Here is a 14,951-nt window from a genome sequence, read left to right on the forward strand (position 1 = left end):
TTAAAATTCCAAGCCGTAAATGAAATTATCAATCATTTCCAAAGCATCCTGGGGTTGATTTGCGGGAACCATATATCCAGCACTCCTGACGACAACCTGGTACGCATTTAGATAATTGCGCACACATCCATTTACCACCCTCGACTCTCCCTGCGAGTACCAAATCCATTGGGCGGAATGCATGAATGAATCCTTCGCTAACCAATCCATTTTTGATAAAAACTCGGACGTCATCGGAAACGGAACAGTCAAGTCGAGTTGGCCGTTAAAAAAGAAACATTTATAGCTATTATTAATGATTGTCTGGACCAGTGGAGTTACAGACTGCATAAAATCTTCCACCAATGCCATCTCCACACGTTTACTGTCATTAAACGTTTTCTTCCCCACATTAAGCATCCGTCCATTTTTGAAAAGCCACTCTTCGTAATAAGTCGGCTTTACCTAACATCTAATCATAATACTTCATTGGCAATGTAATTGAAATAATTTCTCAGTCCAGTCAGATTGAAGAAAAAAGTGAGGTAAGGAGTCAAATCCCCGTTTATAACCCGGTCAGAGTGCGTTAACTTCCTACTCACGACAAACCTCAAAGGCTTGTCTGTAGTCGTTCCGATCGATGCTCTCTCGAATCATTATTCTGTATTCGTCAAACGGACTGATGAGACCAAGGTTGTACAAATACGTTCCATAGTTCACCATCTGATAATGGGAGATCATAACTCATTAAGTTGTAAGGGTCACACAGACCGTTCCCAATAATTACTTTTTTCAGATTGATGGGACTTGAGGAATATAAGTTCATTTCGTGAATGGCACTTACCATCGCAGGGACATATTTCGCAGCATATGACTCCCCCGTTACATAAAACTGATTTTCTCTCAACTCGAGAAATAACGTGAAAAATTGTCGAGAAAAGCTGTCATGGTTTCAGTCTAGGCTTGGTTTTACTCTCGGCTCGCGACATAATATTTCTCTAAAATACTAATTGTTAATATTAATGTACGGACCTTAGCAGATTAAACGTTTTTCATATAAATAAATTGAAAAAAATTGTTGGTATTAAATGGCCACAGATTATCAAAAACGACTCTACAAATTATGTAGATTCAAGTTAACCTCACGTTGGAGACTTTTTGGAAATGTAGTGAGAATGGACGAAATGATTCCTTGCTATCAAATCATAAAAGACTATTTCTTTAATCATGGATTTGGATTTCGGAGTCGGCAAAGATGGACGCTTCCCTTCCGCCTGAGTGATTACGATTACGCGTAAATTGGTGGCCATCTCAAAACTGGTGACGATTTTGAGGATATTCGTAAACACGCGAGGAACAATGCTAGATGGAAAGGATTAGGTGGGAGGATAGTCAAAAGTACGCCACATGCGAAACTTTATGGACTTACGTACTTATGGCAAAGCGGAAGTGCTATTAACTAGCTAAGCGTCCATTTAACCGACTTTGACATATTTTATAGATTTTAATTCCGTAACGGCGGATTCTTCTTACGACATTATATTATTGGATGGCAAGACTGATTCAATCTTTTGTCTTGACTCTATTCCGAGTATTAATAAGACCATTTCCAATGCGCATAGTTTAATCAAATCTTCTCCGGCTGTGTGTGGCTTTTTAAACTTTATGAGATGCAAGCAAAATCGGTTTATCCAGATATACGAATCCTAAGTAAAAAAGAGTCACTTGCGAATCATATCGAGCTCTCTTGATTTTTAGAGATTTGATATCATTGTCGTTACTATTAGTTCCACCATGTGTATTTAAAAAGTGCTGTTCCAGTTTGAAAGGTTCCATATTCTGGTTAAAGAATATAGCCTTACATAAGAAACATTTGGCCCTTTGCAGATCATCGATTTTGGTATATGTAAACTCAAAACGGACATAATCATCATTCCACTTTTTCTTTTTGATAACAAAAAAGTATAAATTTTTTTTTGGTATCTGCCAATGACAATTTTTCTCTTAATGAGATTTATTAATTATTTATTAATAAGCACACCTAAAAACACCGTTAATGAAGTTATCTCGCTTGTGCCACCCTCTCCTGGATGTTAATCGTCTTCAGTTCCCCTGTTTCTTGACAGTTTTCCCAGGAGCTCAAAATCGTCTGTCGATTTCAGCCCTTTTACATCAAGGTTAGGTTTTGATGTAGAAAAGTTGAAAGCGTTGTCTTCCCCTGAAGGTCGATCCCTGATGAAGAGCGTAGTGGTGTTTCATCGCTAGATTAGCTGCAGTGTTCCTGTCATTCTTAAGATGTGACCCAATAAGCCCCAATTGTTACTTTTTATTTCTTTGTCCAGTGCGTGTTTATTGTAATAGAAGTAGAGGTATTTGTTTGAGATGTGTTTTTGCCGGAATATTCTTTAAATGTATCTATGCTGCTAATCGCTCTGGAAAGAATAAAAGCCTTACTACATTGATATATCGGACCTAGCCAAAGTCGATTTGTCTCTGGAAGATCAACTTTCCATGCCGTTTGGATCTACAAATGGATGGGTGCATGATGTCAAAAATATATGGTGTACCACACAACAAAGTCGGTTGTCAAAATAATATGAAACTTGGGGGGGTAATAAATAAAATACGGCGCGATTTGCAAAATGTGGCCGATTCAAATATAAATGAATAAATGTTTATTGTAAGAAAGCTTGGAAAGTGACAGTTTCTGGAACCACTGTCCTGGCTGCTTCCAGGTTAGTCTGCTATTAATTTGATCCGGCCGATAAATAGGTCGGTCACCCGAGGATCGCCTCCGGAAAGTATGGATTGAGTCTTCAATAATCTGCCTCATCGTCGGAGAAATATTCTCCGTACACCTTGAAACAGAGTTACGTGAGTCTAATTTGTAGGCTAGTTTCAGCGTATAAAGCCTTATTTTTTTCACATTTTTCCAGGATTATCCCGTATTGCTTACCAGGTTTCTATTTCATTTATTAGGCTGGGCAGGATAGTCGAATGGAAGACGAAAGAAAGGTACTTGAATCTAGATTCATCATTCTTTAAAGGCGGAAAGAAACGATGGCTTTTCTTCTTTTGTCTTCGATATGCAGATAGAAGTCTGAGTTAGGATCGATTGTCATCCTCGAGCAGCGTATTAAATTCGGGCGAACAGTTTCTACCAGAGACCCGGGGCCCTAACCTGCTGACCCAAATATCGCCCAAATGTAGCTAAAAAGCCGTATTTTCAAAACTTTTATGTTCTTTGAAGTATCCAGGACGAGGACGTCGTCCGCGTAAGAGGAAGTTTGTTCAGGAGTCGGGAGGTGAAGGGAAACTGCTCATTACTATGTTAAATATGAGTGGGCTAAGACGGGTAGAGTTACTGCCCAATTTTAGATTCAGAGACCGATATCCGGAGATCTCGAACGAGTAAACTTTTTTGAGCTTAGACTCTTAATGAAGATAATGTCTGAATGGTTGCTGTTTACAATTTCAACGAAGTCGTGGTGACGTCTCTTGAACATTCACAGCGATGATTCTAATCGGAGGTATGTTTTTGGCGTGCTCCCTTAGATAGGACCCGTTGCAGCTTCCCCGGTTTTACACCCAGTTTTACCACACAACGGCAATAGAATTCCTGTTGTGTAGGTCCTGGTCTTACAGTGTTTTCTTAGAACAAGATTTCGCTCGGAGGAGAGCTTTTCTTCTCGCAGGGACAAGCTGTAAAGCCAACTCTGTTTTTGGAACGGGCATTGGCCGTCGGCACCGGGTTGACATCGTGGTCGGCTTTCAGCAGAATCTAAATGCAGACATTTTAGCTGTGGTTGGGTAGCGGACAGCTCTATTCTCCCTGCTCGTCCCCGCAGAGCAAGCACCAGGCTTTATGTGACATGTCCCCAAATCGGGTTTATCAAAAGCCTCTCACGACGAGGAGCTTTTGCCATTCACAACGGATAATGCTGAAGCCAGCTGTGATTCCAACGCGCACGTATAGAGTCGAGCGTCAGCTTCCCGCTCCGGCGTCAGCTTTCTAAGTCTGGTCAATTCTCTAAATTCCGAATCCCAATTCGAATATGAATGAACACAGAACAGAATTGTTTATTTTCCACACAACAAACTCGTTACTAAATTATAAGAGGAAGAGAAGGAAAAAGAAGAAGAACCAAACCAAGAAAACGAAAAAACTGAGTTTTTTTTGCTGATTGGGGTCTACTCTATTTGGACACTAGATGTCCCTTCGACAAATAACCCCTTGCATCACTATTTATTTAAGTTGTGCAACAATTTTTCAATGGATTGTATAGATCCCTCCAACTTTAGGTTAGTTTGGATTTTAAATCCAAGTAATGCGCCAATTTAGACATATCTCCGCGTTTTTTCTAAAAGTTTAACGTGTTTCTTTCCTTCACAGCTTTCAAACTATCTTTGAAATGCATAGATCAAGAAAGGGTCTATATACGTATAGGAACTTTTCCGGTTTAAGCCGAAATCGTATAAGAGCTTTCAACATTGATATAACTTTTTCCTTCTCTTGATTATATGATTCTTAAATGATTAACTATTCCGATTAGATTTTTCACGGATTTTATAACACCAGTGTTAATAAATAGATCAGTTTTTCTTTTTTTCTTGCTAATCCAACAAACAGTATTTTTTAAAAAGATCAGGACAAAGTTTTATCCTGACACCATTTGCCAATTTTTTTCAATATGATACTGAGTCCTTTTCCATGATATTAATTTGCTCATAGCAAAATCGATAATTAAAATATAATCTGCGTAAATGCTTATTTCAATGTTAGAGAGATCCACAATTAGATAAAAGCGGATTTATGACAGATACCTGTGGAACTCATCTCTTAAGCAAAATTCTCTTCGACAATTGTTTTCCGATCCGTACAAATGATTCTCTTCCAAGATGAAACTCCTCATCAAAACTCGGGCTGTCTTTCCTGCATTAAAATTGTATAAAGTTTGTAGTAACCTGGCATGCCAGACACTACCAAATGCATTTGATATATAAGACATGCAGCTGTAATATATTATTTTTTCTTTGTCCTGTAAATATAGCCTCCTTTATCAGTGAAAGCAAATTCCGTTGTTCTTGCTACACCGAAATTCCCATTGCTTTTGCAAGAGATATTTTCAAAATATCTACAGTGTTTAGTAATCCAATTCTCTTTAGTGTTCATATTCTTCGCTCTCACTGCTTTCTTGAATAAAATGTTGAGATTCAAACTAAAAATTTTTTTAAATAAAAATTTAAACGCCCCAGAACATTCTAGAAAGATCTTTTATCCGTTAAAAAACTAATAAACATAGCAAATAAAGTATACTAGTAAATAATGTATTGATAATTATCGAGAATAACGAATTTTTCAAAAACAATATTGAAATGCTCCACCATTGTTCAACATTGCTATTTCAAAATCGGTTTTATATTCAAGTGTGACATAACACTTCATTTCACAGTCCACCTGAAATGAATAAGACACCCATTACTTTCAATCGAACCATACACTTAGGTTCAACCACAAAGGGAGGTCAATCTCATAAAACTCATTCCCAACCAATCCCAGAGTGTCAGATGTGATTCATACAGTAAAGCATAAGAGCACAATCCCAGTGCTAATAGATCAAACCTTACTCATTCGGACATAGAACAAGCAATGACACATTTAATCCCCTAATAATCACATTTGTACTCAATCTATACAATCACTGCAAGTTTTTTGGCTGTCAAATCTCCCTGGGTTGGCTACTTGCGAAATTATGCCCAGCAATGAGTATCATCGGCACTCCCACTTGCTATATCGGGCACAGACAGCCCAGAGTGGAGAGGACTCGGAGGGAGGGGTAGTGTAAAATTTGACAGCTACAGTAGTTTTCATTGCTAATAAATTCGGATTTTCCTTTCTTGAATTTTGTAATTATATTAGATTAAGTAAATATGTATGAAAATACATTAATAAAGGGTCGGATCAAGCAATTTTTACAATTGAGCAACGCGACAAGCCAAGTTTTTTAAACACGGACGATTTATCTGTAGTAATGAAGAAGCATGGAAAATTTTCGGATATCCGATTCATGAAAGATATCTATCAATAATGCATTTAAGGGTGCACTTGGAAAATGGCAAAGGACATGTTATACAAAAGAAGTTATGAATCGAAGAAATTCAACGGTCATAGGCGACTTTGAATTATGTCGGACAGATGAATTTGCTAAGACATTCATTATGTCGCGCCCCATGCTGGCGACCATAGTGACCTTCATAGTTGACAGGGTGACCTACATAGTTTGACATTCAATAAAAAACGACAGGAATTTATTACAAAAAGGGTTTAACGTCATTTTATTTTATTAAAAAGTGGTATTACCCAAAAGATGTTGGTTACGTGAAAAATGACAGTGAATATCAAAAACTTGTAAATGCACTACTCTTAAAAACCCTACAAACTACATTTAAATCTTAAAAATACAAATTAAAAAAAAGAGAATCAAATTATGATAATTGGTGATCAGTATATTTTCAATTTCTAATTCATAGTTTTTATTTAAAGGACAATAATAATCAAAAACACAAAGCAAATCTTTAAAAAATATTTATAAACGGACAACGGATTGGAATTCAAAAATAACTGATAGATTAACTATGCAAAGAAAATAAAATCAAACATTTATAGACCATCCCTAGTCACAACTTTATAAGTTTGAAATAAATTAGAATGCAATTGAGCGCTTTAATAAAACATTCGGCAAGAGGTATGGCAAAACTGATGGATAAGGAAGGAACTATAAATTGGAAAAAAAATTTAGACAAAGTATTTTTCCCTATAAAAAGACACATCAATCGGCGATTAATGAGACCCCCTTCAAATCGTTTAGGGGTATTATAGGAATCAACACTGTGATTCATGGCTATATAATCTCATTTACATTTTCGATGAAAATTGTGAGAAAACTATGTAGGTCATCCTGTCAACTATCAAGTTCACCCTGGTTGCCACCATGGTATGGTCACCAGCGCAAGGCGACATATTATGTTAATGTTCCTAGATATTATGTCGCGAGTGTTAAATCAGGTGTTGAGGAAAATCCAAAAAGTTTTGATATGGAAGAATTGCAAGTTGTAGAAAATCCCGACATTTATAATAAAGGTTTTTTATTGTTATTTATTAGTAAAGATGATGAGTATCAGTTTAATTTTGAGAGGATGAATTTGCAGTCTTCATATTATAGAAGAATGAATAGGAAGATGGAAGTCCATCGATCAAAATATGAGTTAGATCTTGGAGATATTGTATTCTATTTTTAATTACTTAAAGGCTCGTGTACAAAAAGATTATGGGACGAATCCTTCTCTTTGATTAAAAAAATTTGAACATTCGTATGGGAAATTGTCCAACAATTTTCTCAAAGTCACAGATAGTGCTAAGTCTATTAATAAAGTTCATTCAAGGCGACTAAAAAAAATTCAAGAGGACTTAAATAATGGTTAATTAATTGTCAATAAATGACCTTAGTTAACTTTGATGTAATAAATTATTTTTATTTTTGACAATCATTGACATTGATAGATCGCTCTTAACGCTCGATCGCTCACTGCGCTCGCGACATATTATACGTGCGATTTCGTTTGAAAGAAATTTAAAAGAATAAGACGAGAGCCAGTAGATGGGAAATAACATAATTGTAAGTACAGATGTATTGGGTAGACTATATACCGTGTATCCAAATAATTTCGAATGTTATTGTGTTAGGTTGCTTTTGAAAAACACACAAGGATCAGAATCACTCACTGATCTGCGGACTGTCAATGATCTACTCTTCGAGACATACAGAAAACCGTGTTTTTTAGAATAGGGTTACAACAAACCAGATCGTTAATATATCTACATAAACTTATAGTTGTTTGATGAAACTGGCTTCCCGCAGGAGCAAGGTCTTGGTAAGCGAGGCTAGCTGTCCATGTAGTAAAAATAATAAAAAGTTTTTAATCATCAAACTTAATGATGCTCATTCTGACAGACCTTTTTCTTCTCAGCAGGAAAACTCATCAAAAATTCTCGTTTCAAAAAAGAGAAATGAATCAAGATGAACATAAAAATACCAAAAATTCATTATCGAGACTATTTAAAAGAGCCTTGATTAATTAGTAGAATAAATTTACATACATTAAAAAATTTAGATTTTGATTCTACAAATATTAATTTTACTTAAATTATCTAATACTACGTAAGTGATCATTAATCTTATTAAAATGACGAATAGCATAAATTTAAAGATTTTTTTCTTTAAATGTGGATTTCATATCATTCAAAAGTTTTTTTATAACAATATAATTATGGAATAGCTTTTTTCCTTTTTGAATTCCGTGGTTTAATAGGGTCTTTGGATTTTTTATGATTATTGTTCACTCCATCCTCCTTTTAATATAAATAATTAATTTATTTAATTATATAAAATTTTAATAAAAACCTCGAGACTTGGAATGTAAGTTTGCATCGATTTCTAAATGAATTACTCGCCCAACGGCAAATTACCCTTCTCATTAATCCAGAATTGCTGATAATTTCCTATTATAAAATACTAACAAAAAAGCTTTAAAACCTTTATTTCCTCTGTTGGACGTCCAGTGATCTTAAGTATCCTTACTAAATCGTAAATTACGTCCACTTCAGGGATAGTATAGGATAGGTAAGTTTCGGTTTTGATTAAGGCATTTCTGAATTCTTTGTGTTCTTCTGATGTGTATTCACTTATTTTGTATTTCACCTTGTCGAAATCTCGCAACTCGGATGGATATACCCAATTACTAAAAGATTTATGTAATTCGTGAAATTCTTACTATATTTTTCTTTCAAAATAGCGAATAAGGATCTTATCTTTGACTACTTTAGCTCCAATGATAGGAGTTATAACCTAATGATAATTAAATTAACTTTCTAAACCAACCTTGACAGGCCAAAAATTGTAAGGAGCGCTGTGGGATATCCTAGAACACGTTTTAGCACAGGAAAGTTGATAATACATTATTTTTATGTTAATGAACTAAGATAAACTATACCATTTTAGACTGCAAGACATTGTCGATGAAGTAACGAATTTTAAAAAATCTATTAACTATTCGTTTCCAATTTAAAAGAAATTTACTAAATAAAATAATTATAAAATTTATAATATTCATTAAAATTAAAATATATTAAAAAATATTTAAACTATGATCGTAAATAATATCTTAATTTTAGGTATCGAGATATAGTGACATAGATCGCGGGTTAAATCTGGTCGCTATCCATCCGGTGGAAGTTTTTCGTATCCACGATGTTAAACGGGTTAGACGAGTGACGCCGTCATTAGTGGTCTACTGCGGAAGCGGATTAGAAGGGACTCACAGGCAAGAAAAATAAATTCCAGTTGTTTGTTAAGATTTTGGGTATCAAAACAACTTTTTAAAGAATTGAGTAGTTTTTGTTTCCATATGAGAATAATTACATTTTACTAAGGCGTATATATTTTCGTCGTCATTTTCTACTTCATTTTCAGTAATCACTATAAGATTTTATCAACAAAACCAAGTTAACCCCTGCGGTGCCCCAAAAATAAGGATGGTCCACCCCAAATGTATGCTGCACTGTATCTGTTCGTCTTTAAGTTTTAATTCTAAATTTGGAAGTAAAAAATCGATTTATTGATAAAACAAGGTTGTTTCCATTTTTTGGGAAATAATGAAATCGTCAAAATTGGAAATAAAATGAAAAACAAGTTCCCGAATTTGACACTTTATATTCAAATCTAAGTACAGTTTACCCAAAATGGAAAGAGCCTAGAAGTGGGGCACTCCCTCATTTTGGTGCACTTTTTTTAAAAATCACATTTTGGCAGAACAAAATGAAAAATCAAAAAAATGGAAATTTTGGTTTTTTGTTCTGGTTACGGATCACGAAACTAAATTGAAAATTGCTAAAAAAATTTTGAGGAACAATTAATCTGAGAGGCAACTAATCAATAAGCACAAAACAAGTAGAGCAAGTTTTTTTAATTTTTTTGGTAAAAAGAAAACAAATTAAGTTAGGGATAGGCAGAGAGGAAACTCCGGGGGGCTAAAGCACGCGCCCTCTTGCGGAAAGTACCGCATGCGTGTCGCCACTGAGAATAGCGATGGATATTCTCTGCAATGGCCACGAAACCTCGCGTGGCTCTTTCATCCTGTGGGCCAATTTCCTCCCGATGTTGCTGATGAAGGCCGAGGTTAAAGGCCAGGCGACGCTCGATGTTTCCAAAGCGATTGGTACGAATATGAAGCGGCGTCCGAGTTCTTGATATTTTTTAATTTTGCCCGTCTCAGCCTTTCCGCAGCGAACCCCGGGGAAGTGGCAGATGACATGATTGCCGATGAAGAGAAAGTAGAGGAACTATTTGGAGAATCAAACGAAATATTGTACTTTCTTTACACATCGCAATACTATTTCAGTGCTTTATGAAGCATTTAACGGCGATAGAGAAAAATTTGATGATCAAGTCTTTGAAATAATTCAAAAATTTGAGATCGATAAAATTCTGGTTTAATCCCCTATTTTTAAAAAATCGCGTTAGTTACAGCTTCAAAAATTGGATTTACTTTTTTAAAGCTTCCGATGGGTGGTTTGATAGATTTAAATTACGACATGAGCTTCAATTCAAGTCAATATGTGGAGAAAAGGACTCAAACGAATTATCTCATCTAAAATATTATAAGAGAATCGACAGGAACCGTAGACAAAACAACTGAAGTAGAATGCGAAAAGTCCGACAATTATATCTATAATGGATTTTATATTTCAGAAAAGTTGTGTCGCGCTGTGGCCAGAACATGACTGAACATATTTGGGAGATAGTCCATGTGCTTTGTTACGTAATATTCACGATTTGGCATAACCACAAAGAGCAAATTGAAATCCTTCCAAAATCCGTAGAATATAAGTTGTAGGCGTTTATTCCCACCCAGGACTCTTTACCAATCAGTGACTAAGATCACCGGGATTTATAAGTTCGTAAGGTGTGGTCCCGTACTCACCCACCAAAGTAGTGCTGAATGGACAATTGTAGAGCAGGCCAGAGGTCAATGAATACATAGGGAGCATAGGCATGGACTTTGTAAGTATTGAACATAATGTACTCTTGTCCTGTAAGTAGCCGAACCGTCCATATTCCGCCAAATGACTTACCTCTGAGTCGTCCGACCTGACCCAAACAGACCCACTGTCGCTAGCGTAGTACAAACAAACAGACCCTTCTTAGAGTCATAAGAAACTGGGGTTTGAGGTGAAGAGACATACCTGATCTGCTTTGAGTATATTCCGTTCGTACATTCCGGGGACTAAGGAGAAGCGAGTGAACTGTCCTCGATATCCCCGACCTATTCTGCAACACCCGAGTCCCCTGAGAGGGCAGCCTGCGCTGAGAGTGCCGTCTTACCGTAAATTGGGACTGCCGTTGTTTTGGGCAATTTGGTAATAAAATCAGGACTTTACAAGTTTTGTTAGTAAATTAATATTTATTAAATAAATTTGGAGTGAATTCACGTGGTGTTTTTGTGACGTGGTTTTTTTGTGAGCAAAATAAAAAAAATATATTAATAACAATTCACAATGAATTATTCAAAATCCAAAAAGAATCTTAAATCCCCGAATATCCAGCTTTCGGCCTTTGTTGACTACTGTACGTATACCCAGCCCTTTGGACCAAATGGCCACAAAATCGAGGAGGCAAAGCCACGTGCGTCCGTGATAATGCTTAGGAACCTCCAGAGTTGGGTTGGAACCGAGGAACTTGTAAAGTATCTGGGTAAACTAATCTCTCCGGGGTTTCTGGTTGAGAGATTTTTCCGAAATGGAAGTCCACTTCCTTTGGCTAAAGTGACCATCTCCTCTAGGGGTGAAGCAGCCTCTTTCTTGCGAATGGGGTTGAAAATCGGGTTCCGCGAAATTTTCTGTAGTTGGTACAAGCAACCAGAGACGCAATGTTTCCGCTGCCAGCGTTTTGGACATATCTCACGGTTCTGTAAAGAAAAAGTGAGATGTTTCATCTGTGAAGGCCCACTACCAAGTGCATAAACTGTGGATCCTCAGCACACATGGCCAACTACGGAGGATGTCCTGTTGTCAAGGAGCTTCTCAAAAAGAGATTACCTCGGAAAACTACAGATCAGTCTACTAAACTGAAATTTGAAAAAAGGATCAAAACAGAAACAGAAAACGTGACAGTACAAAATACCTGGAAGGGATGGAACTTTATTAAAAATACAAAAATTTGTAGACGCTGAGGTTCAGACTTTCGATATCTATAAATCCATGTCAAACACTTTGAAAACTGCGACACACACTATATCTAGGCAAATAAAGTTGGAACAAGGCGTAAATACAACCGAATATATGATTCAACCCAAAAAAGGAATGGCATCTTTAAAACTCGGGGAAACTTCTAAATAAATCCCGAGACAACCACCATGGAACATACTGATGGCAGACGAAAAGACAATTGCAATTGAACATTTAAAAGCAAAACTGGAGGATCTCCATCTTAAATGGTTTTCAGTCGATTGATATCCCATGGCGACCTGACGCATTGGCTGGGACATCCATATATTATAAAGACAATCTGATGGTGAGGGACTTGAAAATCGTCGAACAAAATTTGTGCGAACTGATTACATTGAAACTACTAACATCCCTTTGGATGGATATCTGTAGGAGCTTTGTACTCCAAAGCAATGAAGAATTATCCAAATCTTATTGAAGAATTTTTCCAAAAAAATGATAGATGAATTCTAATAGGAGACTTTAACGCAAAACACACATCGTACGGATGTGCTAATACAAATTCGGACGGTCATATACTCTTCAGATTATCGGAGAACTGCGGCTTTATGTTTTTTGACTCACGAGAACCAAACCATTTCTCTTGTTATGGAGAGGATTGTATTGCAGTTTTCCTCGTATCGGCTGATCTTGTTCATCAATGCAGCATACCAAGAATTGAGATAAACATTGGTAGTGATCATTTTCCTCAATCTTTATGTATGCGAACATCATCTACGATATGCGAAGATCTTTTCATCGGATATGATACTTCTCGGACAATCTGATCTGACTTCGAGATATCAATGAAAATGCATTTGATACCGTATCCAATAGAAAACATCTCTTTGAATATACAAATTGAAAAACTTGATAAAATTCTCAGAGAAGCTATACTGGACTTTCTCCGAAAATCTTCAATCAGAAAATCCACCATGTCAAATACTAACAGAAAAACCCGGATTGACGAATCTTTGGCAAAACTTATAAAATGGAAGGGAAACATTGAAAAGAAGATGAGACGATGCAGAGATAAATGATGTCGCAAAAAACATTCAGACCTTGCTTGGAAGAGTCAATGCTCGAAACTGAATAAGAAAAACCCTCATTTTTGGAAGGTTTTCAACAGACTAAGTAATATGGAGAACAAAGGAGAAGAGATCCGACTAATAACAACTGAAGGAATAGCTATCCCGCTCGATTAAGTTCCCTCACATTTGCGAAGTCAATTGGCAATAGTTAAAGAGATGGATCCGATCGACATGGTTCCGAAAAAATTTATATGTGAGGCACAGAGAAGTCTGCGAGCTAATTTGAGAGAGACATAACGTTGGAAGAAACGTATGCCGCAATTATGAGCTGCAAGAACAATGCACCCGGCCATGACTACATTCCAATTACTGTTATTCTCTTACGATACTTGACCGCACTATACAATGCAAGCTGGAGACTTGGATACGTACCGGACTCTTGGAAAAAGTCAATCGTATGTATGATTCCAAAGCCTGGAAAATGAAGGACCATGCAGAGAACTATAGCCCGATAAGCCTAATATGCTCCGTCTCTAAAATTATGGAACGGATTGTTTTAACAAAACTTTCGAACTTCTTAGAGGAATCAGGTGCACTTGCAGCGGAGCAGTGGGGATTCCGACGAAAAAAATCCTGTGGAGATTTTTTCGGAGAACTCGAGAAAGTCATTTCGCTTAGTCTTGCTAACAATACAGCGACTATTGCTATCTGCCTCGATGTCTCAAAAGCTTTTGACAGCGTATGGCACCTGTGCCTCTTGGAAAGTGTCGCCAAAATCAAACCCGGGTGTAGAACGGTCAATTGGCTGAAGAGCTATATTTATCAATGAGGAGGTCATACATACGATGCGGAAACCGTTTGTCGGAATCTGTCGATCTCAAAAGAGGGGTACCTCAAGACTCGGTCTTGAGCCCTCTGCTTTTTAATATTTACTTTGCTGATATTCCAAAACCGAAAGATCCTACCAGTCATCTCATGATCTACGCCAGGGGTCGGCAAATACTTTTGGAGAAGAGCCAATTTTGAACATTTTTGGAATTTCGAAAAGTTGAAGAGCCACCTTTTACCAACTACTTTGTCAAAAATTTAAATTCATAAAATTAAATAGACATAATTTAAAAAATAATTAAGAATTCATTTTAAAAAATTAAATTAATTAGACGCATTAATGAGAAATGTGATTCCTCATTTCTTTGGAAAGTTGGTTAATGTCTGGGTCGTAAGTCGTTAATTTTAATCTGAGGTTAGATTCCAAATTCGAATCTGTAATTTTGTCCCTTAATTTCGATTTTATATAATTCATATGAGAAAAACTTTGTTCACACATATAAGTGGACCCGAATATTGTCAAAATTCCGTATGAAAATTTTTCTATTTCATAATAAGAATCTGGAAGAGAATTCAAGTTTCGAGAATCACATCTTCAAGTTTCTTTTGTTCTATATCCTCTTCAAACAGAATTAATATTTTTTTCAAATAATATCACTTCCTCATACATGAAAAATGCAATATTTCCACTTCTTTGCAATTTTGAATTAAGTTTGTTAATTCTGATGTTATGTCAACCATAAAATAGAATTTCCTGCAGCCATTGGTCATCACTTAATTCGGCATAATGA

The 14,951-nt window shown here is 36.3% G+C and overlaps 1 protein-coding gene across 1 annotated transcript; it reads right to left on the reverse strand.

The window, feature by feature from the left end:
- On the reverse strand, positions 1-3,738 carry LOC118761150 (probable serine carboxypeptidase CPVL). The gene is made up of 3 exons (XM_036498861.1): positions 3,623-3,738; positions 474-573; positions 1-438 (listed from the first exon to the last, which is right to left on the reverse strand). The coding sequence occupies exons 1-3, from the start codon at positions 3,736-3,738 to the stop codon at positions 1-3; spliced, it is 654 nt and encodes a 217-aa protein (XP_036354754.1).
- Between the last annotated feature and the right edge of the window lie 11,213 nt (positions 3,739-14,951).

Source organism: Octopus sinensis, unplaced genomic scaffold (genome assembly GCF_006345805.1).
Source record: "Octopus sinensis unplaced genomic scaffold, ASM634580v1 Contig09690, whole genome shotgun sequence".
NCBI classification, from domain to species: Eukaryota; Metazoa; Mollusca; class Cephalopoda; order Octopoda; family Octopodidae; genus Octopus; species Octopus sinensis.